Consider the following 25,387-nt stretch of genomic DNA (forward strand, 5'->3'; position numbering starts at 1 on the left):
AGCTTATTTCACTTGATTTTTCTGTATCAGTGAATGTAGTTTTATAATGTCATTTTTAATTATTAACTATTACACTGTTAACATGTTATAATTTAACAGTCACCCACTGTTGGAAATTTCATTTGTTTTCATCTTTTCACTGTTTCACAAAAACACTGTAACAGTTGTCTTTATCAGTAGTACCTATAAAGCAATTTAATAACTTCTTGGCCTTTTGGCTAAGATCAGTAAGTATATATAAGAAGTGCTCTAGGAATCAACAGAAAGACATCTTTCTGATTTAGTATGTTAGGGATAAGATCAAAGTACAGCTAAGACTTGGATAGGCAAAGGATAAAGTGAAAGATCGTATTTGTAGAAGAGAACAGTATGATTCAGTACAGCCACACGAATCAAGTGTTGGAAATAGAAATGAATGTGTTGTTTTTAAGAATATTTAGGGGCCAGGCATGGTGGCTCACCCTGTAATCCCAGCACTTTGGGAGGCCAAGGTGGGTGGATCACCAGAGGTCAGGAGTTTGAGACCAACCTGGCCAACATGGTAAAACCCTATCTCTACTAAAAATACAAAAATTAGCCAAATGTGGTGGTGCATGCCTATAATCTCAGCAACTTAGGAGTCTTAGGCAGGAGAATCACTTGAACCCAAGAGACGGAGGTTGCAGTAAGCCAAGATTGAGCCAGTGCACTCCAGCCTGGGCAACAGAGCAAGACACCATCTTAAGAAAAATTTAAAAAAAAATTTTTTTAAAGAATATTTACGAAATTGGATATTTTCTAGGAGAATTACAGAAGAAAGGTAGTAAAGAAAGGCAAGGTTATATTTGTTAAGGACTTTAATGTCTAGAGAAGAGTTGACACTAGGGATTTGGGTAACCATCAATAGTTTCTAAGTAAGGATAAAATTTTACCACTATTATTACAATAAGCACTTACTAACATGATGGTAAACACTTATTAACATGATGGAGATTATGATACATTAAACTGATGGTTGTGTAGAAGAAATAGAAACCTAGGAAACAGTTAAGAGGCACTTAATAGTAACTCAAGATATAAATCTGGAGATCTAAACAAAGAGTGGTGGCAGTGGGACTAACAGAAGGAGCAGAACAAGAGATTTTCTATTGGTTTTGGCTTGACTTTGCCATCTTGTTGAAATAAAAACAGCTGTGCTGTGGTCTGCTCTACATAGTCTCTCATTTCTTAGTAGGCCAGCCTGGACTTGTTCTCGTGGTGGAGACAAGAGTCTAACATACAAAGCAGAAGGCCGAGCGTGGTAGCTCACACCTGTAATCCCAGCACTTTGGGAGGTCGAGGCGGGTGGATCATCTGAGGTCAGGAGTTCGAGACCAGCCTGGCCAACATGGTGAAACCCCATCTCTACTAAAAATATAAAAATTAGTCAGGTGTGGTAGTGGACGCCTGTAATCCCAGCTACTCGGGAGGCTAAGGAAGAAGAATTGCTTGAAACCAGGAGACGTAGGTTGCAGTGAGCTGACATGGTGCCACTGCACTCCAACCTAGGCGACAGAGTGAGAGACTCCATCTTAAAAAAGAAAAAGAGAGCAGAAGATGCAAGCCTCCTTAAATTGACACACTGTTACTTACTGCATTCCATTGGCCAAGCAAGTCACAGTGCGAGGTCAGGAGTCAGGCTGGTGGCTTTTTGGCCAGTACAATTCACTTAAAAAACTTTGTGGACTTTCCATATGGCTGATAAGTTTATTCCATGCTTTAAAGCCCACAACCGCAGTTGTTTTTGAGACATGCTTGCTCTCTAAATAGCATATCTACCAATCACTGCTACTTGGGGATTAGAATTCTGTGGGATCATGCCCATAAACTTTCTGAAAATCCTTTCGTTATGCTGAGAATATCTGCTTACATCTTAATTCTTTTAGTGATCTAGAAAGAAAGGAAGCTACAGCTACATCCTTGAGTTGATCTTTGTTCATGGGCATTGTTTTATTTTCAAGAGAGTGCAAATTAAACAGTTTTATTTTCCAACTCAGCAAGTTCTAGTTGCTCCAGATTTCTTCTAGATTCTGCTTGTAAGATGACTAGCTCTTTAGTTCATCTCTATTTTGCAGAACCTTATTTTACTTAGCTAGGAGCAACCAGTTGGCATTTTTAGTATTCTGCTTGGGAATTAATTTGCTAAGTCCAAGAGTTTCTTAGATACATTGTCTAAATTATTCCAGGTTAGTGTAAGATAGCATATTTTGTCACTCCATAACATGGGTTACCATTTTCCTAGTCTCCTGTAGTTTCCTCATTATTTTTCCACCATTTGTAGCTGTAACTTAGTTTGGCCCCAGAATTAATGCCACTTATTTTAAGTTTTTGTTATGGCACACACCACTTCTAGGTATTGATTTCTGTATTAGTTATTTATTGCCACAATAATGCAGCTAACCACAAACACAAACCCTCAGTGGCATTATGGCAATAAACATTTATTTTTGCTCCTAAGTCTGTGGATCATCTGAATGGTTCTACTGATCTGGGGTGGCTTAGCTCATCTTTGCTGGGTTCACTTCATGAATGCACAGTCAGATGGCAGATTGGCCGTGCACTAGCTGGATGCAGAGTGGCCTCAGCTGGGCAGTCTCAGTTCTGTTTCACAGTCTCCCATCCTGCGGCTTATTCTCATGGACAAGGCATGGGTCCAAAGAAGAGAGAAAGAAACCATGTGAGAAAGAAACCATGCAAGCAGACCTCGTATCATCTAGGCCTGGAACTGATGCACTGTTACCTCTACCACAAGATACTGGCCAAAGCAAGTCATAAGTAAGGCCAGCCCACATTTAAAAGGTGGGCAACTACACTCCACTTCTTAATGGGAGTCACATTGTAAGAGGTCTGAATATAAGGGAGAGCAAAATATCGGTGACATTTTTGAAATCAATCTACAGGTTACATTTTGTAGGTTTGTTTTTAACAACATGATTTTGACAAGCTAAATGTGTAAAAAACAATTCAGTATTTGAGTTAGATTTGAAGACTAGCTAGAAAACAAATTGCTTATTTAAGTTGTATTCATGAAAAAAATGATTATTTGGAAACCATTAACTACTGTTTATAAAATATTTTTCAAATATATATAGTGTCCTCTGACCTCTATATAAAATATATCATTATAAAATTATAATATAAAATATTTTAATATGTAATATAAACATAATATCAACATGTAAAATTGTTCTTTCCAAGTAAAACAATGTTACTCTTTAGACAAAAAAGTCATAATGTGAAATCACCTTGCTTAATAAAATCATGTTGTTTTACCTCATATAATTTTGTTTTAACACAGTATTGTGTATTAACAATCAATGCTATAAATATGTTCTTAAAAAATAGAAGATAGAGATGTAATAACTTAATATTCACAAGCACATTCTTTTAGCCACTAGCTTCCGTGTTTTATTCTTTCTCTAGAAAAACAAATTCAGATTTTCCTTCAATGGAAAAAACAGATGTATACTTAATCGCTACCTGTTGCACTTCTGTAAAGATGCTAAAGAGCATCTCTTTCTCTTATGACTACTCATAAAAGATTTTATTAATATTATAGTTCATTTTAGTTTATCTTTTATGTTAAAAACTAGATCTAAGCAGAAAAAGGACCTACATTATTATTACACTTGAAAAATAACTTGTAGAAGAGCAAAATTAAATTTGTTAAGTAAAGCACTTTTCCTATTCATCTGTGAGAATGTTTTTGTGGCCCTTTGCAACTTTCTGTCTTTCTTTCTTAAAGACCATTCTTTATAATGAGCTTAACAAAACATTGTTAATAAATAGACATCCTTACTTCTTGATAGCCCCCTGCCTAAGATGATCCCTTAAAATTGTGTTTTACCTAACAGTGTATGGGAAATAAATAAGGTGTGAAATAAGAACAGAAAAATAGATTGCTTTGCTTTAGTGCTTATCTCATTGCATTGGATTATTTATAGATAAATTGATTATGTTTCTGTGTTTTTTCTGATTAAAATATTTTCTTCTTTTATATTTTCTAACTTTTTTTTTAAATATAAAGGAAGACATTGACTTTTTTCCCCTATAATTCTCTTTAGGATCCTAAAATACACCTACAATTCAGAAGTACTTATACTGCCATATTTAAGAGTATAACTTAATTAGCATAATAATTTTTCTTTTTAATTTGAATTGTAGAGAGTATTTTTAGAGTTAAAAGAACAATATAAAACATCTAGTTTAAAAACTTACACAATTTATAAATGGTATAAGTAACTGAAGTTACAAAAATAAAGTTTTTAAACACACTGTTGTGCTAGGATGTCCATATAATGTATTGACCAAATCAAGATACTTTTTTTTTTTAAACACAGAGTCTTTGCCCTGTCACCCGGGCTGGAGTGCAGTGACTCGATCTCCACTCACTGCAAACTCTGCCTCCTGGGTTTGCGCCGTTCTCCTGCCTCAGCCTTCTGAGTAGCTGGGACTACAGCGCCTGCCACCACGCCCGGCTAATTTTTTTTATTTTTAGTAGGAATGGGGTTTCACCTTGTTAGCCAGGATGGTCTCGATCTCCTGACCTTGTGATCTACCCACTCCGGTCTCCCAAAGTGCTGGGATTACAGGCGTGAGCCCCCGCGCCCAGCCTTCAGGATACTTTTTAACATGAAAGGAGGAACTGTTAATAATAGGCCCAGACAAATGAAAACCAGGATGGCTTCAGGCAAACCAGGACATATGGCCATCTTTGTAATAATCAAATATTCCTTAAATAAGTCTTAACTTTTTTTTTTTTTTTAAGTAACTTAAAGCAGCAAACATTTGTTGTTTCTCATGAGTCTCTAGGTTGGAGCTTGGCTGATGTCATCAAAGCTTGTCCAAGCACTTATGGTCAGCTGTGAGCTGATTGGTCTAAGATGGCCTTGTTGGGACTCCTCAGCTCTCCTCCACCTAATAATCTCTCATCCTCTAACAGGCTAGGTTGGGCTTAACAACTCTTAGCTTTAATTGAATTAGAAAGTTGTATTTTTGCTTAGACTTATTGGGTGTAATAGATCAGTCAATGTTTAAAAAAATTGTTTAAAAAAATCTGTTTGGGGCCAGGCGCGGTGGCTCAAGCCTGTAATCCCAGCACTGTGGGAGGCCGAGACGGGCGAATCACGAGGTCAGGAGATCGAGACCATCCTGGCTAACACAGTGAAACCCCGTCTCTACTAAAAAATACAAAAAACTAGCCGGGTGAGGTTGCGGGCGCCTATAGTCCCAGCTACTCGGGAGGCTGAGGCAGGAGAATGGCGGGAACCCGGGAGGCGGAGCTTGCAGTGAGCTGAGATCTGGCCACTGCACTCCAGCCCGGGCGACAGAGCAAGACTCCGTCTCAAAAAAAAAAAAAAAAAAAATCTGTTTGGCTTCAGAAAGGAATAAACAGATTACTAACGTATTTACATGATAATTAATTTTTACTATAATTACATTGTTTTACCTTAATGGTAAACAGAAAGCTCAGATACTAACAATCTAAAGAAAAACTAGTTTTGTTTTAATTTTACTTTATTCTCCTTTCATTTTGTTTAATAGAGTGGATTTTTAAATTCTGAAAACAAAGTCAAAATTGTAAAGCACTGATCATAAATATGATGCTATTAAATGGAATGTGGATGTATGTTTTGTAATGAATAATACAAATTATCTTAAGATTTGTATTAGGAGTATCTAATTACAAGATAATAGACTTCCTAAATGACTTCATTCAAAATACATTTGTCAAGAGGACTCCAAAGGAGAAGGAAATATTGCCCTTTATATAGATACAGAAACATTACTATTCGAACACCTGTTCTCATTGGCATACAGGATAAGAGAATGGAATTAAATTGTGGTTATAGTAAATTTCAGTTAGATTATAAAGTGGTGGAAATTTTTCTTTGTTTGGAGGTGATTGCAAAATTGTTAGGGTATCTTTTTCTAGAATTCTTTAGGTCAGTGCTGTTCTCAGTTGCTCATCTGCAAATGGTTTGTTCTGGTTCAGGATGAAGCACTTTTGCCAGAATGGAAATGAATGCTGCTTTCTTCATTAAATTTTGCTACCAAAAAGAAGTCAGCTAAAATAGTGTGCTTTGCCATATGGTTGATTTACTTTATTTTACTGCAGGTTGGTAACAACCATTTCACAGAAATGCACCAGTCTGTGTACCACATTTGAAGTAGTACAGCTTTAGAATATTAGCAATGGCATCTTGAATGGAGATGGGTTTCATTCATTTCGAAAAGCGAGATATGGGAACTTTGACAAAGTGCTGTGCTTTAATCTTTTATCAAACTTTGCAAGTGAAATGTTATTAGTTTGATTTGTTTACACATATCGTTGGAACAGTCAATAATCCAGCATGCTACTACTAATAAAATAAGTAGTGAGGAAAATATTGTTGGAGACAGAAGTTGAAAGTAGTACTTTGTTCTTTATTTATCTGGATTACTATAGAACAGTTAATTGAATACCTGTAACTATTATTACTTTTCTTAATCATATACTGCCACCATTTCCTTGTCAGTACTATCTGAGGTTTCAGGCTTCCACTGGTGATCCTGGAGTTTATCACCTGAGTATAAGGGGGGACTCTTGTAGTTAGTGAATTGAACCTTTTATCATTATGAAAAGAGACTGTGTTTATATCCTAGTAACTTTTTGCTTTGAACTATTTTGTCTAATATTAATATTATAACATCAACTTTCTTTTAGTTAATATTTACAAGATACATCTTTTTCCATTCTTTCACTTTCAGCCTTTCTCTTTCCTTGTATTCTATATTAGTTGCAAACAACATGTAATGGGATTTATATTTTTCATTTTCATTTTCTAGGGCATTTTTTGTGTTTTAAGTGGAACATTAATCCATTTATATTTAATGTAATGGCTGATTTATTTGTGATTATATTCATTATTTCTTATTTTGTATTTCCTATGTCCTCTCTTCATTTGCTCTCCTATACTCTTTTGTTTCATGTTCTGATCTCTGCCAGTATTTCAGGCTTATTCTTCAAGAGGACGTTCGCCTTTGCCAGGTTCTTAGGGCATTACCAATCTAGGGCTAACTTTTGTTTCTTTAATGAAAAGTTTCAAACATAAAAGTATAGTAAACACACAGCTGTCAGCTAGCCTCAGTTACCAAAGTTTTTTCTTCCTATTTCACCTGTTGTTCCCCCCAACTGTTTTTTCAGTATGTATCTCCAACAGAGAAGGACTTTTGTTTTTAACATATTTATAAAATCATTATTGTACTTAAATGAATGTTTAAAATAATTGCTTGATATCAAATAATCCAGTGTACACGGTTCCTCAGTCATCTCATAAATGTGTTCTTAATTATTTGTTTGAATCAATATTCACCCCAAAATTCATAGCTTGCATTTGGTCAATATGTCTCTTATGTTTTCCAAAATTTATAATGGATGGTTTAATCTAAAGGATTGATTAAATTTCAAGAGTTTTTGAGACGAATCCTCAAGTGATGCTATGTATTTCCTATTGCATTGCATCAGGGGACATGTAATTTCTGACTTTCTCTTTTTTGTGATATGATTGATTCAGGTGTTTTATCAACCTCATGGAACCATTAAACAGTTCCGTATCACTTAATTGATGGTACCCATTGATGATCTTTACCTAGAATCATTATCTTACTAGAGGTTATAAAATGGAGATATCCAGGGCTGGGCGCAGTGGCTCACACTTGTCATCTCAGCGCTTTGAGAGGCTGAGGCGGGCAGATCACCTGAGGTCAGAAGTTCAAGACCAGCCTGGCCAACATGGTGAAACCCCATCTCTACTAAAAATACAAAACATCAGCTGGCTGTAATCCCAGCTATTTAGGAGTCTGAAGCAGGAGAATCACTTGAACCTGGGAGGCAGAGGTTGCAGTGAGCCGAGATTGCGCCATTGGACTCCAGCCTAGGCAATAAGAGCAAAACTCTGTCTCAAAAAAAAAAAAAAAAAAATGGAGATATCCAAATTCTGTTATTCCTTATACATTTATTACCTGGAATTCTGTGAAGAATTTTGCCTCATTAACTATTTGGTTATTCTGACATATAGTTTACACAGAAAAGACATAATAAATGTTTTCTTATTTCTCCTTAGTTACTTGTTTTCAGAATATTTTGCTGTTGCCATAGCGTATTACACGTATAATCACTTTTTATTTTGTGCCAATATGAACTCATGGATTTTCAACATATTTGCTGATAATATTGTGTCATTATCAGCCAGGCGCGGTGGCTCACGTCTGTAATCCCAGCACTTTGGGAGGCTGAGGCAGGTGGATCACCTGAGGTCAGGAATTTAAGACCAGCCTGGCCAACATTGTGAAAACCCTTTCTCTACTAAAAATACAAAAATTAGCCAGTGGCACACACCTGTAATCCCAGCTACTCGGGAGGCTGAGACAGGAGAATCACTTGAGACTCAGAGGCAGAGATTGCCATAAGCTGAGATCATACCACTGCACTCCAGTCTGGGCGACAGAGTGAGACCCTGTCTCAAAAAAAAAAAAAGAAAAAGAAAAAGAAAAAAAATATTGTATCACTATCCTTTCTGATGCTTAGATGCTTAGAGGGAGCCTTTCAGGTTGGTTTCTGTGAATTTCCCACAGGACAGTCTAAGCAATGTTTGATAGTTTTCTTGTTTTCCATTATGATGTAGGTGTTGCAGACTCTTGTACATTCTTTGATCCAGACCTGGAGTCAGCCAAGGAGCCCTGGTTCCTTTTATTAGGAAATAGCACTTAGAAATCATAATGTATACACTAAAGGTACACATTTGGGGGTCATTTCTTCTAAGTCCTTTCAGTTAACAGCATTAGCTAATAATTTTTGTTGTTGTTGTTGTTTTTTGTTTTTTGTTTTTTTTTTTGAGATGGAATCTCACTCTGTCGCCCAGGCCAGAGTGTACTGGCACGTTCTCAGGTCACTGCAACCTCCGCCTCCTGGGTTCAAGCGATTTTCCTGCCTCAGCCTCCGGAGTAGCTGGGTGCCGGCCACCACGCCTGGCTAATTTTTGTATTTTTAGTAGAGATGGGGTTTCACCATGTTGGCCAGGCTGGTCTCATACTCCTGACCTCATGATCCACCCGCCTTGGCCTCCCAAAGTACTGGGATTACAGGCATGAGTCACCATGCTCGACCACAAATACATTTTTAAAAGAAAAATACATGATTAATGTATACTGATATTTCCAATTCTAGTTTAAGTTTACAAGGATTTTACTTTTTTAATTTTATGTTTGTGTCTCTTACTTATAGCGAAAATCTTTGTTCCTAGTAATGTAGATCATTACTTACTTTATGTATGTGTGTGGACATTTCTGTGTAGAATAGTTTCAGAATAATACAGCATTACCACCAAGACCATAAATATTGAAAATTTCTTCATGGTTCTTTTTTTTTTTTTTTTTTTTTGCCAAGATATATCCCATGAGGAATAGGCAGTCAAAATACTGTTGTAAAAATCACTTGAAGTAATTCTCTGTGGAATTACAATCAAGTAGACATACATTACGTTTATTTGTTTTAGGGTTGTTTAGGGATTGACATTTTCTTTGTTTTATAATTATATAAAAAATTTACATGGGCCCAAAATCAAAACTCTGTAAAGTCCACTATATTGAGATAGATCTCGTTTTGATCCCTGTACCTTCTCTCTCCTCATCCCATAGGTAACCATTTCATTTTTATTAGTTTTTGGTATATCCTTTTATTTTTTTTCTTTTGAAAATACAGGCAAATAAATATATAGTCACACCCTTCCATCTTACACAAAGGTAGCATAGGATACATACACTCTGTACCCTGCTTTTGTTGTTTAAACGTGTATCTCAGAGGTCACTCCTCTAAGTGTGAGTGATTAACATTCGGGTGGTAACACCTGAATCCATCATATCACAAAAAAAAGAGACAACCAGACATTATATGTCCTTTGATATAATGCTGTAGGAAGTACCTAATCAAACCTTTAGCTTAAACCACCAAGTTTAAATTTACAAAAATCTAAGAGATATTTCACATTCCTTTTTACAGCTGCGTTTTACACCATTGTATAGTTGTACCATATTTTATTCAACCAGTCCCCCATCGGACGTTTTGTTTTTATCTTACATTTTCCCATTGCAGTTAATACTACAATATGGCAATTGCTGTTGCAACTAATACTATAATCTGTGTATATCATTTAATATTTTTGCCATATTATCTTTGGGATATCTTCTTAAAAGTGGACTGTTGAGGCAAAGGGTAAATGACACCTGTTTTTGCTCTTTTTTTGCCAAATTACATTCCATATGGGGTTGGGCCATTTTGTGATCTCACTAGTGCTATGGTAGAATTCCTGTTTACCCACAGGCTTGCCAACATATTACACCCATGCGCCATTTAACTGCATTTTGGTCAGTGACCGCAAATATGACAGTAGTCCAATAAGATTGTAATGGAGCTGGAAAATTCCCATCACCTCATGATGGTAGCAGCTTTGGTAACCTCGTAGTGCGATACATTACTTTTTCTATGTTTAGATACACAGATACCTACTATTGTGTTATAATTGCCTGCAGTTTGCAGTACAGTAACATGGTACAGATTTGTAGCCTAGCAACAATGGGCTATATGGTATAGTCTGCCTGTGTAATATAACCAGCAGGTTTGTGTAAGTACACTACATTGTTCGCACAGTGACGAAATCAATCTAAGGATGCATTTCTCAGAATGTATCCCTGTTGTTGAATGAAGAGTGACTATATTTTGTTAGATTGTTGTATTTCTGTCATTCTGATAGTTGAGGATAGATATATTTTTGTAGTGAAAATTTATATTTTTAAAATATAAGTGAAATTGAACTCTTTTTGTATATTTAGAGTCATTTGCATTTCTTTTTATATGAACTGTTTAATCATACCTTTTTTTCATCTTTCTGTTGGTTGATTGGTCTTTTTCATCTCAATTTTCTTCTCAATTAAGGTTTGCTGGAATATACCAACAGATGGCCTCAGAACAAAAGCAGCTTAATTGCTTTGCCTAATTCACTATGATTTTGCTTTCCTTTAAATTTTCCTTGGTAATTCCATACTATCTTGTGATTTCTTCAATACTTTTACAGATACACTTTTTATACTTTACCTGGCATTGTCTTTTAGCAAGAGGTTGTTCTGAATAACCTAGCCCACCACAACTCTTAACATGGAAGTGTTTTATTCTTTGATTTTTGAATTTTTTTAATCTCTTACTTCATTTTTTTTTAAATAATTAACTCATCCACATTTAAAATTTTGGGGTTGGGTGCGGTGGCTCACACCTGTAATCCCAGTGCTTTGGAAGGGAGGCAGGTGGATCACTTGAGGTCAGGAGTTTGAGACCAGCCTGGCCAATATGGAGAAACCCTGTCTCTCCTAAAAATACAAAAATTAGCCGGGCTTGGTGGTACACGCCTGTAATCCCAGCTACTCCAGGGGCTGCGGCATGAGAATTGCTTGAACCTGAGTGGTGGAGGTTGCACTGAGCAGAGATTGTGCCACTGCACTCCAGCCTGGGTGACAGAGTGAGACTCTGTCTCAGAAAAGAAAGAAAGAAAGAGAGAAAGAGAGGAAGAGAGGAAGGAAGGAAAGGAAGGAAAGGAGAAAGAAAGAAAGAAAAGAAAAAGAAAACCAGGCATGCCTGTGGTTCCAGCTACTCGGGAAGCTGAGATGGGAGGATTGCTTAAGCCCAGGAGGTCGAGGCTGCAGTGAGCCATGGTTGCACCACTGCACTCCAGCCAGGGTGACAGAGGGAGACCTGTCTCCATAAGAAAAAGAATAAAAGAGGCCCGGCGCGGTGGCTCAAGCCTGTAATCCCAGCACTTTGGGAGGCCGAGACGGGCGGATCACAGGGTCAGGAAGTCGAGACCATCCTGGCTAACACTGTGAAACCCCGTCTCTACTAAAAAATACAAAAAACTAGCCGGGCGAGGTGGCGGGCGCCTGTAGTCCCAGCTACTCGGGAGGCTGAGGCAGGAGAATGGCGTAAACCAGGGAGGCGGAGCTTGCAGTGAGCTGAGATCCGGCCACTGCACTCCAGCCTGGGCGACAGAGCGAGACTCCGTCTCAAAAAAAAAAAAAAAAAAAAAAAGAATAAAAGAAAAAAAATTATTTATCTAAAAACTTTTATACCTTTTAAAGTAGCAATAATTTTAATTATAAATATATGTACAATAGTAGACTGCTTTCATAAATATCAGATGAACTTTATTTAAAATAATGTGTATATTTGCTTTGTGTTTCCGTGTATTTCTAACACCTATCACATCTTCAATAAGTGATGAACAAATGGCATTCAGGGAATATAAATTACTATATGGTGTTCTAGTCGTATACATTAAATGTGGGGATTAAATTTTTTTTTTTTTTTTTTTTTTTTTTTTGAGACGGAGTCTCGCTCTGTCGCCCAGGCTGGAGTGCAGTGGCCGGATCTCAGCTCACTGCAAGCTCCGCCTCCCAGGTTCACGCCATTCTCCTGCCTCAGCCTCCCTAGTAGCTGGGACTACAGGCGCCCGCCACCTCGCCTGGCTAGTTTTTTGTATTTTTTAGTAGAGACAGGGTTTCACCCTGTTAGCCAGGATGGTCTCGATCTCCTGACCTCGTGATCCGCCCGTCTCAGCCTCCCAAAGTGCTGGGATTACAGGCTTGAGCCACCGCGCCCGGCCTAAAAAAATTTTTTAACACTTTATTGACATAGCATCTTTTTTTTTGAAACGGAGGCCCGGGCTGGAGTGCAGTGGCCGGATCTCAGCTCACTGCAAGCTCTGCCTCCTGGGTTTACGCCATTCTGCCGCAGCCTCCAGAGTAGCTGGGACTACAGGCGCCCGCCACCTCGCCCGGCTAGTTGTTTTTGTATTTTTTAGTAGAGATGGGGTTTCACAGTGTTAGCCAGGATGATATCAATCTCCTGACCTTGTGATCCACCCGTCTCGGCCTCCCAAAGTGCTGGGATTACAGGCTTGAGCCACCGTGCCCGGCCTGTTGACATAGCATCTTATAAAATTCTGCAGAATCAGTGATCACATATTTTTATGATAGGCTGTTTTAAAAGTATTTTGCTTTTTCTGTTTTTTATCCTTCCATTAATTTCTATTTTAAAATCATAATTATTACCAGAAAGTCTAATTAGGAAGCAAATCTAATGATTCATAGTGTGCATATCAATAACTAAAGACATATTTTTTCATTTAATGTTAGGTGAGATACTATCATGGTGCTAATTGTGGGAAAACATAAACAGGGGTGGGAAAACTACAGCCTTTGGACCAAATCTGGCTTGATACTGAGCCAAACCTAGCCACGTCCATTTACTTAGTTTATGGCTGCTTTTGCTCAGCGGTAGAAATGAGTAGTCACAGCAGAGACTATGGCCCACAAAGTAAAAATATATTTTCAAGCCCTTTAAGAAAGCTGTTGACCATTGGTATGGAATATTTAGACATGTTTTCTTCCCTCAAAATGGTTAATATAGAATGGACTTTCCCTGATACATTCTAACAGAGAGGTGGCTTTCTTTTCATATTTTTAAAATTTTTTTGACAATTCAAAAATTGTATATATGGAGTACAATGTAATGTTTTGATGTATGTATTAAATCAAGCTAATTAACATATCACTTCACCTACTTTTTTTTTGTAGTGAGAACATTTTAAATCTATCCTTTTAGGGATTTTGAGATATACATTATTATTAACTGTGGTTACCATGCAGTGCAATAGATCACTAAAACTTATTACTCCTGTCCAACTGCAACTTTGTACTGTTTGACTAACATCTCCTCTTTTCCCACCCCCTGCAATCCCAGCCTCTAGTAAATACCATTCTACTCTCAGCTTCTATGAGTTCAAGATTTTTAGATTCTGCATATAAGTGACATCATACATTATTTGTCTTTCTGTGCCTGGCTTATTTCACTTCGCGTAATGCCCTCCAGGTTCATTCATGTTGTTGCAAATGACAGAATTTTCTTATTTTTTAAGGCTATGTGTAGTATTATGTTGTGTATATATACTACATTTGCCATTTGTTATCTAGTCATCCATTGATAAACACTACAGTTGCTTCCATTATCTTAGCTATTGTGTATAATGCTGCAGTGAACACAGGAGGGCAGGTATCTTTCTAATATACTGATTTCAGTTCTTTAAATATATACTGAGTAGTGGAATTGCTGGATCATATGGTAACTCTATTTTTAGTTTTTTGAGGAACCTCCATAATATTTTCCATAATGGCTGTGCTAGTCTACATTCTCACCAACAATGTGCAGTGGTTCCTTTTTCTCCACATCCTCACCAAGACTATCTTTTCTGTTTTCTTTTTGATAATAGCCATTCCAACGGATGTGGGTGATTCTCATGGTGTTGATTTGTATTTCCCTGATAAATAGAGATGTTGAGCATTTTTACATATCTGTTAGCCATTCGTATGTCTTCTTTCGAGAAATGTTTATTCATGCACTTTGCCAATTTTTTAATTTGGTTATTTGTTTTCTTGAAGTTGAGTTGTTTGAATTCCTTATATATTTTGGATATTAGTTCCTTATCAGATGTATAGTTTGCAAATATTTTTTGGTTTGCAAATACTTTTTTCCCAATCTGTAGGTTGTTTCTTCAGTCTGTTAATTGTTTCTTTTGCTCTGCAGAAGCTTTTTAATTTGGCGTAATCTTATTTGTCTATGTTTGCTTTTGTTGCCTGGGCTTTTGGGGTTATATCCAAGAAATCATAGCTCAGAACAATGTAATAGAGCTTTCCCCTTGTGTTTTCTTCTAGTAGTTTTGCAGTTTCAGGTCTTATGTATAAATCTTTAATCCATTTGAGTTGATTTTTTATATGGTATGAGATAAGGATCTAATTTCAGTCTTCTGTCTGAGGATATCTAGTTTTCCCCACACCATTTATTGAAGAAACTGTCCTTTCTTCATTGTGTGTTCTTGGCACCTTTGTCAAAAACCAACTGACCGTAAATGTGTGGGTTTATTTCTGGAATTCTGTCCTGTTGCATTGGTTGATGTATTTGTTTTTATGCCAGTACCATGCTGTTTTGATTACAATTGCTTGGAAAGATATTTTGAACTCAGGGAGTGTAACCCTTTTTTTTTTTTTTAGTCAGAATCTCACTCTGTCTCTCAGGCTGGAGTGCAGTGGTGTGATCTCAGCTCACTGCAAACTCTGCCTCCTGGATTCAAGCAATTTTCATTCCTCAGCCTCCCTAGTAGCTGGGACCACAGGCACATGCCACCACGCCTGGCTAATTTTTTGTCTTTTTGTTAGAGATGGGGTTTTGCCATGTTGGCCAGGCAGGTCTTGAACTCCTGACCTCAAGTGATCCACCTGCCTTGGCCTCCCACAATGTTGGAATTACAGGCATGAGCCACCACGTCTGGCCACTTTGTTCTTTTTGCTCAAGATTGCTTTGACTATTCAGAGTATTTTGTGGTCCCATACAAATTTTAATATTGTGTTTTCTATTTCTGTGAAAAATGATGTCAGATAAATGCAGAGTTTTGTTTCAATGTCTCCAAATTTTAGCAAACACATATTGAACACTTAACTGTGTGTAAACCAAGGATTGTGAGTGTACACTATGAATAAGACATGGTCTCTGTGCTGAGGAAGTTTAAAATGAAGCGTCTACCACTGTTTAGTATTAATTTGCTTTTATATCGTATACCTATATATTTTAAAATAGCAATATTTTGCTTGATCTTTAGTCAAAACCTTCAACATGGGAAGTTGAAGAGTTCCTAGAAAACTTTAGTTTCCTCTGGTTTCAAGGTTCCCGCTGATTCCACTTCGATTTTTTTCTCAGTTTTCTCATGTTTTCAAGCAGTCCTCATCTTAATCTTAACAAGTCATCTAACTTTATGGAGTTTTATCATGCCCCTTTAAAACCAAGTGAAACAATGAAGCTCTTAGTTGCTTTTCTAATTCCTCAGGTTGCTATCACATATAAAGTAAAAAATATTGTATGTATTGTATCTGTTTCTTTCATTTATCTTTATATATACTGGGTTTCTCTTTTGGTTTTATGCCATGCTTACATTTGATATGTAAGCCTGATTTTTTTTTCCAACAATAGTATTATGTTATGGGAGACTGATATAATTAGGTCAACTTTATTATTTTAATAAAGATACAAATGTGGAAGTTGGGGCATTCTATATTTTTAAATATGTTTTGAAATAACTTCCTTGTTTATTTTTCTTTAGTTTTTACCAGATTCGTGCTTCTATGAAAATTCCATCAAGAATTCCCCACAGAGTAGAAGCAAGTTTGTTACATGCAACAGGTAAGCCAAGGAATATGTTCAAATTTAAAAAGTAATCTGAAACAACATTATAATGGTCAATAACTTTTCATAAATTTTTTTCTCATTACAGATATAAGATACAAAGTAACATCATTATGATACTATTATAAGAAATATATTTGGGGCCTCAGTAAAACATACCTGATTATAGATACTCTGTCTCCTTCTTAGATTTCTTACAATGAGATTTCTTACAATGAGCACATCAAAGAATGTATATTAAAGTTTCATGAAAACAAATGTAGGATTTGGTATCTATTATATAAGATGCAATGTAAAAAGATACACAGAAATGGGAACATATAATTTGACTTACGATTATAAAGGTGTTTTATGATAAAGTTTTATGGTATGGATTTTGAGGACATTTTTTAAACCAGTTTTTTTTTTCTGGATTAGGTTCTCTCATTATGAAACAGAGCCAAAAGGCAATGTAGGAAGATATGAAATAGACATGTTACAGCAGCTTTGTTAGTTACTCATATTCTAAGGAGAGACACCAGCATTAAACGGGTTAAGTTAAAACAGCTTTCCCAATACAATATATGCTGTGTCATTACATGTAGTTAGAAAATGAACCAGTTAATGAAACATTCCAAAGAGTTACTGTGTAAGCCTAATATGAAATTACTAGTTTTTAAAGCATCATAAAAATAATAAAATACACCTGACACTAGAGCTATGCTGAGCGTAATTCAGTCCATTTTGAAAATTTAAAAAATTTGTTGAGTATTTGAAGTGTTAAGGATTGTCTTTTATCATACTATGGATACTAAAATGTTGGTTAATGTTAAATTTTTTATTTTTTATTATTATATTTTAAGTTCTAGGATACATGTGCACAACGTGCAGTTTTGTTTACATATGTATACATGTGCCATGTTGGTTTGCTGCACCCATTAATTCATCATTTATATTAGGTATTTCTCCTAATGCTATCCCTTCCCCATCTCCCGATCCCACAACCGGCCCCACTGTGTGATGTTCCCCTTCCTGTGTCCAAGTGATCTCATTGTTCAGTTCCCACCTATGAGTGAGAATATGCGGTGTTTGGTTTTCTGTCCTTGCGATAGTTTGCTCAGAATGATGGTTTCCAGCTTCATCCATGTCCCTACAAAGGACATGAACACATCCTTTTTTTATGGCTCCATAGTATTCCATGGTGTATATGTGCCACATTTATTTAATCCTGTCTGTCATTGATGGACATTTGGGTTTTTTCCAAGTCTTTGCTATCGTGAATAGTGCCACAGTAAACATACGTGTTCATGTGTCTTTATAGTAGCATGATTTATAATCCTTTGAGTATATACCCAGTGATGGGATGGCTGGGTCAAATGGTATTTCTCGTTCTAGATCCTTGAGGAATTGCCACACTGTCTTCCTTAATGGTTGAACTAATTTACAGTCCCACCAACAGTGTAAAAATGTTCATATTTCTGCACATCCTCTCCAGCACCTGTTGTTTCCTGACTTTTTAATGATCTCCATTCTAACTGGTGTGAGGTGGTATCTCATTGTGGTTTTGATTTGCATTTCTCTGATGGTGAGTGATGATGAGCATTTTTTCATGTGTCTGTTGGCTGCATAATTGTCTTCTTTTGAAAAATGTCTGTTCATATCCCTTGCCCACTTTTTGATGGGGTTGTTTGATTTTTTCTTGTAAATTTGTTTAAGTTCTTTGTAGATTCTGGATATTAGCCATTTGTCAGAGGGGTAGATTGCAAGAATTTTCTCCCATTCTGTAGGTTGCCTGTTCATTCTGATGGTAGTTTCTTTGGCTGTGCAGAAGTTCTTTAGTTTAATTAGATCTCATTTGTCAATTTTGGCTTTTGTTGCCATTGCTTTTGGTGTTTAGTCATGAAGTCCTTGCCTATGCCTATGTCCTGAATGTTATTGCCTAGGTTTTCTTACAGGGTTTTTATGGTTTTGGGTCTAAAATTTAAGTCTTTAATCCATCTTGAATTAATTTTTGTATAAGGTGTAAGGAAGGGAACCAGTTTCAGCTTTCTACTTATGGCTACCCAATTTTCCCAGCACCATTTATTAAATAAGAAATCCTTTCCCCATTTCTTCTTTTTGTCAGGTTTGTCAAAGATCAGATGGTTGTAGATGTGTGGTGTTACTTCTGCGGCCTCTGTTCTGTTCCATTGGTCTATGTATCTGTTTTGGTACCAGTACCATGCTGTTTTGGTTACTGTAGCCTTGTAGTATAGTTTGAAGTCAGGTAGCGTGATGCCTCCAGCTTTGTTCTTTTTGTTTAGGATTGTCTTGGCAATGTGGGCTCTTTTTTGGTTCCATATGAACTTTAAAGTAGTTTTTTCCAATTCTGTGAAGAAAGTCATTGGTAGCTTGATGGGGATGGCATTGAATCTATAAATTACCTTGGGCAGTATGACCATTTTCACAATATTGATTCTTCCTATCCATGAGCATGGAATGTTCTTCCATTTGTTTGTGTCCTCTATTATTTCGTTGAGCAGTGGTTTCTAGTTCTCCTTGAAGAGGTCCTTCACTTCCCTTGTAAGTTGGATTCCTAGGTATTTTGTTCTCTTTGTAGTAATTGTGAATGGGAGTTCACTCATGATTTGGCTGGCTGTCTGTTCTTAGTGTATAGGAATGCTTGTGATTTTTATACATTGATTTTGTATCCTGAGACTAACGTTAAATTTTAGTGAATTATACATAGTGTAGAGTTTATCTTCCTGAAGACTTATTAAAATTCTCACAGAGGTCTGTTGCTTATGACAAATACACACATATATACACATATATATGTATATATGTGTATATACATATATTTTGTATATTCATTCATCTTAAAATGAAAAAGAATTTATTCTTGGCTTGCCTTACATGTTAATGTATATATTATTGCCATAATAGGTCTTCTTTTGCAAGTCTACTTTCACAAAACATAGAGGTAACAAAACAAGCTGACATGACATGACAGATTTGGTGTACTCTTTTGAATATCCTTGAATGTAGTAGACTAGATTTCTAGCTCGGTTTTATCTCTTGACGTTGCCAGTTGAGAAAATCCTCAGACTTTAGTTTGTGAGATATCTTTCAAGATGGCAAGATACTTGACATATATTCCACAAGGTTAAATAGGCTAACCACTTTTAAGTAATACATTTTTAAAATGTTTGTTCCTTATTATAAAGTTTCGAGAGAAATAATGTCAAACCTGTGAGTATTAATTCATTTTGTTTTGAGACGGAGTCTTGCCCTGTCGCCCAGGCTGGAGTGCAGTGGCATGATATCGGCTCACTGCAACCTCCACCTCCTGGGTTCAAGCAATTCTCCTGCCTCAGCCTCCTGAGTAGCTGAGACTACAGGCGTGCACCACCACATCCAGCTAATTTTGTATTTTTATTAGAGATGGGGTTCCACCATGTTGGTCAGGATGGTCACGATCTCTTGACCTCGTGGTCCACCCACCTCAGCCTCCCAAAGTGCTGGGATTATAGACATGAGCCGCCACGCCTGGCCTGAATGTTAATTCTTGACCACTAAACTTGTCCTTGTATGAGAACCTGAGAGATTTTTTGAGATTGAGTTCATAATTTGTACTGAAGTTAAGATTGTTGTATTTTGTTTCGTTTTAATATGGAATTAATGAGGTAACATTACTTTTTAAATGTTTGGATGTGAAATTAGTCAGTTTAACCCAGAAAAATCTAATCAATGGAGAAAAAAGATAATTCTGGAAAGAGAAGTGGGGAAATGGTAGAAAACAGACAAAACCAGATAAATTGTAAATTCTCAGCAAATGATTGATTCAAAAGCCAAAAGGAAGTGTGCTAGAAGAAAACATTTGCTGAATTCTAAATTTCAGTTGCTATATAGTCTTACTTGTGTCAAACCCAACTATCTCCTTGTTATGTTAGGCAGATTTTGCCATTCTTTCATTATTCCTTTTCTGAACAAATAGATTTAGAAATTCTTTACATTTACAAATAAAACATTTTAAATCATTGATTTAACCATTAATCATTTAGCATTTCTCTATATCATACAGAGCATTGTTTCTACTTTGTTTTTCGCAGATTCCAAATAATTACCTCAGAGGACTGGAAATTTTAACCGTGCTTGGTTATTACAGATACATTCCAAGAAAGATTTTGAATGTCAGAATAATGACTGGTGGACAAAAGTATCATTTGAAAATAAAATCTTGTCGGTTAGATTTTTAGGTTGATGTAAAGGATAGAATTAAGTGTCACAATATTTGATTTGGTTGATGTGTTTCATTAAAGACTATTTTCTTCATAATGTTAACTTATTCCTCAAGTAGCTTCCTCTTTTAGTAATTAGTTACCTTGCCCTAACTTTATGGAAACATTTCTCTCCCTCTGCTTATTGACTTATGAGTTGAGAATAAGGAAGGGCATCAGAAATAAATTGTCAAAAGATTTAACAGTAACCCCTGATTACTCTTCCTAGTCCAGTGGTCCTCAAGTGACCATGCTTGCTGCTACTTGTATTATAGTTCAGTCAGGAACACCCTTTTCAGGTGTGGTAGTGGCATTATCTTGGTTAACAATAGTTTAGAATTATGATTCTGGGCAGGAACCTCAGAATCTATTCATTGCAGTGATCTAAAGTCAGGTGTGTCATTCAACAACTTCTGACCCTTGAGAACAGTTTATATCCTGATAGCTCAGAGTGGATGCTGTGTTTTAAAGGGCACAGATATACTTTATGGCAACAAGGAAATGTCCTTTCTATATTTTCATAGCATGTCACATCTTACAGATGTTTTTCCAAGGCTATTTGAGTGTTTTGCCTTTAGTAATTTATGAGCTAAGTACATGACTGAGACGTTTTCTGTCTGTCAGTGACTATTTAGAGCAACAACTGAGCTTTCAGATCCAGTGAGTGTTCATTTATTATTATGTTTGATAGTGACAGGGTGGTGCTACAGATTCAATCAAGATTCTTTCCATACATAGTTTCAGGGCATGTAATCATTCAGCCTTTATTAGGTTACACCTGATCTGTGCATTAACAAGAGAATATTGTGATATTTGTATTTAGCCTCATCTTATACAAGAAATGTCTTCCATTTGACATTTTCCAAATGAGTATGTTTGTTCAATGTTGTCAGTTTTACCTTTATTTACTCACCAGAAAAGTAGACATTTTATAGCTGCTCAGTCCCTTCTTTGTCTTTTGAGAGAAAAAAATATTCTAGAAAAGATAAAAATGAATTTATTTTATGGGCAACTCTATTTGAACCAAGTTCCACGATCACTATTCTTCATCAACTAAATACTGGTTTGATAAGAATTTATCTTTTATAAAAATTAACAGAAGTTATAATTCAATCTCTAGATCATTTGTATGGCAGAAATATTACGCGTAATTAATGTTATTTACGAAGTAGTGTTATTTTGACATTACGACAAATTGTGTCAGAAATGCCCAGATAAAGTACCTTCTCTTAGCCTTTTCCTGAGTACTTAATTTTTTTTTCTTAGTTATGACTAGATTTAATCATTGCTGCTGCCAATTAAATTTCTAGCTTCTGATACTCAATTGCATATAAAAGAGTATGAAATGTAGTGATCTGATAGTTTACTAGTATATTTAAAGGAAATATCTTTAAAAATAAGTAGTTTGTGGCGGACACCAGTCTATAAAAGGGAAGCCTGGGTTTGAAATGATAAGCTTCCATATTATATAATATGTGAAAATCTCACATATGTGAAAACATTATCTCTGTGTATTTCTTAATAGCATTATACCAGAAATTTTTAGAATATTACATACTTTTAATTAAAAGATAGTAACCAAAATAGCAAGCACAAGAAGCAGATTTTGGACAGAAGAAGAAAGAAATACGTAAAATTTCTTTCACTCTTTTTTCTCATTCTCTTTCAAAATCGTGAACTTTTGCCTGTCTCGTGTCTGAAATGTACTAACAAATACGACTTCTCAAGATATTTCATATTTCAAATATTATATAAACATGTTTTATTTTTAATTCTCTAGTTTATGATAACTTTCCTTGTTTGTAGTATGCAAAGATATGTGCAGAACCTTTCCAATAAAGTGACTCTGAACAAATTGTGAGACATGCTGTTTTTCCCCTGCCTGACACTATTCCCAACATGATTACCTTTTATGTGTAGGTCGTTTTCCATAGCTTTTGAATCTTGTTTCATCCTCTGGTCACCTGTGATAAGGTAAATCTGGTAAAATATCAAGTATTTCCTGCCAGTATACCCCAGAATAGCCTCTGTCTTGTTAAATGTTAAGTTAATATGAATATTATAGAGAATAGTGGTTGATGGGATGTGGTGACTTATGACATGAGTCTCACAAGTGTTAGTTTGAACCAAAATAATGTTCTTCTGTCTAGATGCATTTCCTCCCCAGCAATCTGAAAAAAACAGGACAAAGAAGACAGCCAACTTATTACAATCTTTGAGATATTGTTTTTGCCTTCTATACCCTTCTTCTCTCGAAATTTCATTTTGCAGTAGTACTAAAGAGCTCTTACAGTGTATATCTTTTTACTGTTAGTAAATTATTAGGGAAAGGTATCCTTTTCTGCCTCAAGAAATTACTCCCATGTATTTAACTAACTTTTAATGAATACATATCATTGATTTCTAGCCTTATCCTTGAACATAAATAGCTTTATATAGGATAGTTTTCTTTTATCCTTTGTATTAATTTTTTACCTCTGTTCCTTAAAAATTCATTTTTTCTTTTAAGGGCTTGGGTTTTCTCTGTGCTTTTTATTACCTGCTCTATTTTTCTTTTAACTTTGATTTGTACTTTCATCTTAGTACCTTTTCCTTCCAACGCTGAATTTTACCATAATTCATATACCTTCTATATATATATATATATTTTTTTTTTTTTTTTTTTTTTTTTTTGAGACGGAGTCTTGCTCTGTTGCCCAGGCTGGAGTGCAGTGGCCGGATCTCAGCTCACTGCAAGCCCCGCCTCCCGGGTTTTACGCCATTCTCCTGCCTCAGCCTCCGGAGTAGCTGGGACTACAGGCACCTGCCACCTCGCCCGGCTAGTTTTTTATACTTTTAGTAGAGACAGGGTTTCACTGTGTTAGCCAGGATGGTCTCGATCTCCTGACCTAGTGATCCGCCCGTCTCGGCCTCCCAAAGTGCTGGGATTACAGGCTTGAGCCACCACGCCTGGCCACCTTCTGTATATTTTGAGAAAACTTTTAGGAAAAATAGTTTAAAATAATGATTTCTGTCTGTGAGTTACAGTGGAGCAGGTTGAATGGGTTGGGAATTAGATGGTATTATACAGCTTATTGCAATACATTTAAATTATTTCCAGTACAAGATTATGCTGACAGTGAGAGGTTTGAGTCAGGAAATAGCTGTCATCTGCAATAACATCAGTCATGAAAGACAATGAGTATTTATAGAACTGTTGAAAATTGATTAGTAAGAAAAGCGTTCATAGACTTTTACAACAGAGAAGTCATTGCTGGTTTTAGGAATCTGGCTCCAGTTTGAAATGTTACTGTAACTATTATTAAATAGTTTAAATAATGACTTACAGTAGTAACCATAGTATTACTAAGATTAAATGTATTTTGTTTAGTTTGCTTTTTAATATTTATCCATCTTTTTTTCTGGAAAAAAATTTTTTTATCAAAATAATACAGCATACGGTTAAAAGATCAATTAGCCGCCAGGCACAGTGCCTCATGCCTGTAATTCTAGCACTTTGGGAGGCTGAGTCAGGTGGATCACGAGGTCAGGAGTTCAAGACCAGCCTTTCCAACATAGTGAAACCCCGTCTCTACTAAAAATACAAAAAAAGTTAGCTGGGCATGGTGGCGGGTGCCTGTAATCCCAGCTACTCGGGAGGCAGAGGCAGGAGAATCACTTGAACCTGGGAGGCGAGGTTGCAGTGAGCTGAGATCGCACCACTGCACTCCAGCCTGGGCGACAGTGCGAGCCTCCCGTCTCAACAACAACAACAACAAAGATAAATTAGTCCAGAAAGACTTGTAGTAAAAATGATAGCTTGTTTTCTAGATGTAACAAGTTTTACCCATGTCTCTAGTCCATGTGGTTACCTCCATATGGACATTGTCCATGGACTTCCTGTTATGATAAAAAGACTTTATCTTATTTACACCATTTCCTCGTTCCCTCTCCCTCAACCTTTTAAGAGATACTGTTACTGTCCTATGTGTTTCTGACCAGTCTCTGTAGCTTCAAACAGTATATTTAAAGCTCCGTTTTCTACTTAAGTGATCACGACAGCACAGTGGTATAGTCATAGCTCACTATAGCTGTGAACGCCTGTGCTCAAGTGGTAATCCCACATCAGCCTCACAAAGTAGCTGGGACTGCAGGTGCATGCCATCACATTGGGCTAATTAAAGAAAAAAAAATTGTAGAGACGGGAGTCTTACTATGTTGCCCAGGCTGGTCTCGAACTCTTGGCCTCAAGCAGTCTTCTCACCTCTGCCTCCCAAAGTGCTGGGATTACAGGTATGAGTCACCACTCCTGGCCCATAGCACTTTCTGCGTGCCTCTTTTAGCTTATATTGTTAATTTTTTCTCAGAAATGGGATTCTACTGAAACAAACATCAATCACCATTAAAGAACAGTGCTTTTTTAAAAAAATGAGGAAAAGTTAAACATATAGCTAGAGACAATTCATATTGTCACTTTTTTTTTTTTTTATACTTTAAGTTCTAGGGTACATGTGCATAACGTGCAGGTTTGTTACATATGTATACTTGGGCAGAGTTGGTGTGCTGCACCCATCAACTCGTCAGCACCCATCAATTCGTCATTTATATCAGGTATAACTCCCAATGCAATCCCTCCACACTCCCCCCTCCCATGATAGGCTCCGATGTGTGATGTTCCCCTTCCCGAGTCCAAGTGATCTCATTGTTCAGTTCCCATCTATGAGTGAGAACATGCGGTGTTTGGTTTTCTCTTCTTGTGATAGTTTGCTAAGAATGATGGTTTCCAGCTGCATCCATGTCCCTACAAAGGACGCAAACTCATCCTTTTTTATGG

At 36.5% G+C, this 25,387-nt stretch overlaps 1 protein-coding gene across 8 annotated transcripts in view; it reads left to right on the plus strand.

The window, feature by feature from the left end:
- FAM135A (family with sequence similarity 135 member A) overlaps window positions 1–25,387 on the plus strand; it is a 154,044-nt gene that overhangs the window by 16,503 nt on the left and 112,154 nt on the right. For 7 of the 8 annotated variants that reach the window (XM_010371564.2, XM_030928629.1, XM_030928627.1 and 4 more), the window contains exon 5: window positions 16,254–16,333. In XM_010371564.2, coding sequence (XP_010369866.1) covers window positions 16,254–16,333 — 80 coding nt within the window. Of the gene's footprint in view, window positions 1–1,513; window positions 2,818–16,253; window positions 16,334–25,387 lie in introns of those variants that run through there. The other variant, XM_030928626.1, reaches the window with a different exon arrangement.

Source organism: Rhinopithecus roxellana, chromosome 4 (assembly GCF_007565055.1).
Source record: "Rhinopithecus roxellana isolate Shanxi Qingling chromosome 4, ASM756505v1, whole genome shotgun sequence".
NCBI lineage: Eukaryota > Metazoa > Chordata > Mammalia > Primates > Cercopithecidae > Rhinopithecus > Rhinopithecus roxellana.